The 3,986-nt window shown below is 65.7% G+C and overlaps 1 protein-coding gene across 1 annotated transcript; it reads left to right on the top strand.

The window, feature by feature from the left end:
- Positions 1-1,266: 1,266 nt before the first annotated feature.
- RELT (RELT TNF receptor) lies at positions 1,267-3,983 on the top strand (the record flags this gene model as incomplete). Its single annotated transcript, XM_035311057.1, has 8 exons — positions 1,267-1,478; positions 2,159-2,227; positions 2,339-2,499; positions 2,617-2,702; positions 2,927-3,151; positions 3,392-3,472; positions 3,567-3,648; positions 3,768-3,983. Coding segments are annotated over exons 1-8 (950 nt in total), but the record flags the coding sequence as incomplete, so codon positions are not given.
- Between the last annotated feature and the right edge of the window lie 3 nt (positions 3,984-3,986).

Genomic DNA, 3,986 nt, shown 5'->3' with positions numbered 1-3,986 from the left:
CCCCCCCGGCACACAATGACCCCCTTCAGCAGCAGCACCCCCAGCACTTCGGGGGGGTTTCCGGGGTCGTCCCCGCTCCTCCACCCCATCTTCATTTATTTACTGTGGATTATTATTATTTTTTAAATTTGATTTATTATTTCGGTGACCCGCCACGAGGCTGGGGGGGTGGGGGGGTGGGGGGGGATGCGTTATCGCTTGGCTCCGGAACGGGAAATTCCTGCGGTGAAATTCAGCTCCTTCCCCCGCCACGTTTCGGTGCCTCTGACCCCAAAATGGAGTCAGGAGCCACGGGGATGGGCAGCATTAACCCCCCCCCCCCCCCTCTTCCCCCATAACACCTCCAGTAAGGTTTGGGGAGGGCATCGAGCCCCCCCGGTCCCACGAGCAGCCGGGGGGACCCAGCGCCAGCCCCCGTCATTTTGGGGCACCGCCAAAAGCGAAGCTGAAAATCCGCAGGATTGGAGGACTGCGGGTGCCCAGGGGGATTTGGGGGCGTCTCTGGGCCCCCCCCCAAATCCCTTCCCAGCTTCGTGGCACGGGAGGCAGAAGCACCCCTCTGCGGCAAACCGATGCCTCGCAAAAACGAAGCTCCGACCCCGTGGAAATGGTGGTTTTTTTTTTTTTTTTTTTTTTTTTTTAGCAATTTTTAGCCCAAACCTTGAGCATCCAGCAGCAAACGGGGTGTGCGGGGCGCAGCCGTGGGCACGTCGCTCCACCAGTTTGTGAGCCCAGATTTGGGATTTTCCGAGCGCGCACCGGGGCGCCCGGGTGCTCTCCAAGCCTTTTTTTTTTTTTTTTGCCCCGTTCCTGGGAAATCTTCCAGTTGCCTTTTAACGATTTGCCGTTAATTAAATGCACCGAGGCTGCGGGGAGCGCGTGGCGGCATCGGGGACGCCTCCTTCGGTGGCATCGGGGCAGGGGGGGCGCAGGAAAGGGCGCCCCCGATCCGATTTTTGTCTGCGGTCGAATTCGGCAAATTTGCCCAAATTTGCCAGATTTCCCCCCTCAGGAAGCTAAAATTGGGATTTCTTTGGCTGCTGAGTCACCAAAGGCCGGGCTTCAGCTGCACCCAGAAGGGGCTCCTGCAAAACGTGTGCGTTTTGTTTTGGTTTTGTTTTCTTTTTTTCAGTCTTGAGGGTGTTTGGGGGAACTTTAGGGGTTGGGAATTAACCCCAAAGCTGCCCTGCTGCAGCAAACGGGGCCGGGGAGCGCCCCGGCTGTGCCTTCTTTTCCTTTCACTGCTTATTTTTCTTTCTTTTTCAGCTTCCTATATCTGCTGGCCAAGAGGATGCTCGTGTAAAAGCACCCAAACGATGAGCCCCCGCTGTCCCCAGGCCAGGAATTAGGGGAGAAGGGGGGGAGGGGGGGGTCCCTGTCCCATCCCCAGACGGGGGGGTTCCTGGCACCGTTTCCCTGCTGGTGTCCCCCCGGCGAGGAGCAGCGGGATGCGCTGGTGGCTCGTCACCGTCCTGGGGGTGAGTACGGTCTCGTCCCCCTCGCTTGATCCTTGTCCCTGTCCCCTGCTTGGCTCCAAAGCCCCTGCTGCCCCTCCCCGGGCTGGGAATATCCGGGAGGGCTCAGCCCAGGACCCCTGGGGTCGGTGGAAATATCCCGGTGCGCTCGGGGGTGGTCCCGAAATAACCCCCGTGCGCCAGCCCTGGCGGGGACGGCAGGGACAGGGACCCGCTTAGGGACAGCCACCCACGTCCCCGTGCACCCCGGGGGTGCTCAGTTGGGGTTGAGGGGGTTCGTTGGGGTTTTATCCCCCCTCCCCCCCCCCCCCCCGGGTTTGCTCTCGCTGCGGCGCGTGCAGCGGTTTTGCATCCGGCGCTTGGCTTCTGGTGGGTTCGCACCCAGCCCGTCACCCGCCAGGGGTTTGCGTCAAGCTGCGGCGTGTATTATGGGATGGATGGAGCCTGGCACGTTGCTCCTGAGGGGTCTGCATCCGCCACGGCCCGGGCCTTGGGCTTGCATCCAGCATTTTGGGAGCTGGGGGGCTGGCACCTGCTGCGGCGCACGCGGCGGGCTCGCACCCATCCCATTGCTCGTGACGCGGTGCGTGCGGTGCCTTCGCCTCGATCCTGCCGCCACGATGCCTTTGCACCCATCGCCATGCTTACGGTGGGCTCAGCACCTCTCTCTGCTTCTCCCACAGGTCCTGAGCGGCACCGGCACCGCGGGCTGCGGGGCGCCGCGATGCCCACCCGGAGAGGAACCCGTCGGGGTAAGCGGTGCCCAAAGCAGCACCTCCATCCTAGGAGGCAGGAGCCGAGCGTGGCACGGCCTCCGTGGGCGCTCCATCCATCCCTCACCCCCTCCCTTTCCACCCTTGCAGGCGTGCGGCTCGGCGCGGACGTGCCGCCCGTGCCCCCCCGGCGCTTTCTCCCCGGGGGATGCGCCGTGCGCCCCGCACACCCACTGCCACGCCACCAACCGGCTCCTCCTGGCCCCAGGGACGGCGGCGGCCGACAGCCGCTGCGGAGGCTGCGTGCACGGGTGAGCCCTCGGTGGGGTTTGCTCCTTAGGGTGCTGGTTTTATGGGGTTTTGGGGTGCAGGGGGCGGTTGCACGAACCCGCTCCGTCCCCAGCCCTGATCCCCGCTGCACCCCGCAGGTTTTACAGCCCTGATGGTGAGAAGGAGCCGCGGGGACGGTGCCTGCCCTGCTCCGCCGCCCCCCCCAGCACCCTGGGGTGCCCAGGTGGGTGCAGGATGGTGCTGTCGGGTGCTGAGGTTGGGAGGTTTCAGCTTGGGGCCGTGATGGAGACGGGGCAGGATCGGTGCGCGCCGTTCCCTACCCCGCCTCGCCGTCACCTGGGGGCTGTGGTTGAAGTCCTGCCCACCTGGTGACAGCTGAGGACGCTTCTTGTGGCACGCGCTGGGGGGGGGAGCTTTGCCAAAAACCACTCCCGGTGCTTCCAGCAGGCCGGCGGCGAGCCCGGAGCGTGGCGGCACCGCGGGGGCCGGCGGGGAGCAACGGCACGCGGGAGGCTCGGCCGGAGGAGGCGGCGGCAGCGCAGTCGGCCGTGCTGGCCATCGTGCCCGTCTTCTGCGCCATGGGCTTGCTGGGCATCCTCGTCTGCAACCTGCTGAAGAAGAAGGGCTACCACTGCACCGCGCACAAGGAGCCCGACCCCGGGGTTGGCACCGGTGAGCCCCGGTCCCGTGCGCCCCCGGGGTCTGGGTGCCGCTGCGCCCCAAGCCCGGTGTAGGGTGGGTTTGGTCACCCAAAAGGGTCCCAGGTCAGGATGTGGCCAAGCTGGGGACGCAACTGGGGCCACCCCGAGGCCACCTCGCCCTGCCTGAGCACATCCCTGTGGCGTCTGGTCCCCAAATTGTCCCCGCGGCCTGAGCTCGCCCCGTCACCGAGCCCCCTCCGTGTGCCTCCAGGTGCCGGCTCCGTCTACCAGATCGAGGACGCCAACGAGGACACCATCGGGGTCCTGGTGCGCCTGATCACGGAGAAGAAAGGTCTTGGGGGGAGTTCCGGGGAGGGGGTCCCCAAATAGCTGGGGAAGGGTTTGGGACCCCCAGGTGACCCCTCGCTGTCTCCCCCCTCCCACAGAAAACGCCGCGGCACTGGAGGAGCTGCTGAAGGAGCATCACAGCGCGCAGCTGGCGGCCCCGGGCTGCAAACCTGCCTATAAGTGAGCCCCCACAACCCTACTGAGCCCCCCCCCACAACCCTACTGAGCCCCCCCTGGTCCTACTGAGCCCCCCCAGCCCCTGTCTTGCCATGTACCTGGCATCTCCTGTCCCCCCGCAGGCTGCACCTCCTGCCTCAGTTTCCCCCCGCGTGCCGGCACCAGCAGCACCTGCACACGGTGCACGGCCCGGCCCCCAAATCGGACCCCCCCTCGGACCCCCCCTGTACCCGCTGCAGCCAGAAGAAGTGGCCCCAGGTGCTGCCGTCCCCCGCTAATGCCACCAAGGCCACCAAACCTGGGGCCAAGGCCGGCCGCCCCGGCGAGATCACCATCCTCTC

The sequence above is a fragment of the Oxyura jamaicensis genome, assembly GCF_011077185.1.
Source record: "Oxyura jamaicensis isolate SHBP4307 breed ruddy duck chromosome 1 unlocalized genomic scaffold, BPBGC_Ojam_1.0 oxy1_random_OJ71825, whole genome shotgun sequence".
In the NCBI taxonomy this organism is placed as follows: domain Eukaryota; kingdom Metazoa; phylum Chordata; class Aves; order Anseriformes; family Anatidae; genus Oxyura; species Oxyura jamaicensis.
The sequence above is the reverse complement of the archived record's forward strand: the minus strand, read 5'-3'. Positions and strand labels throughout refer to the sequence as shown.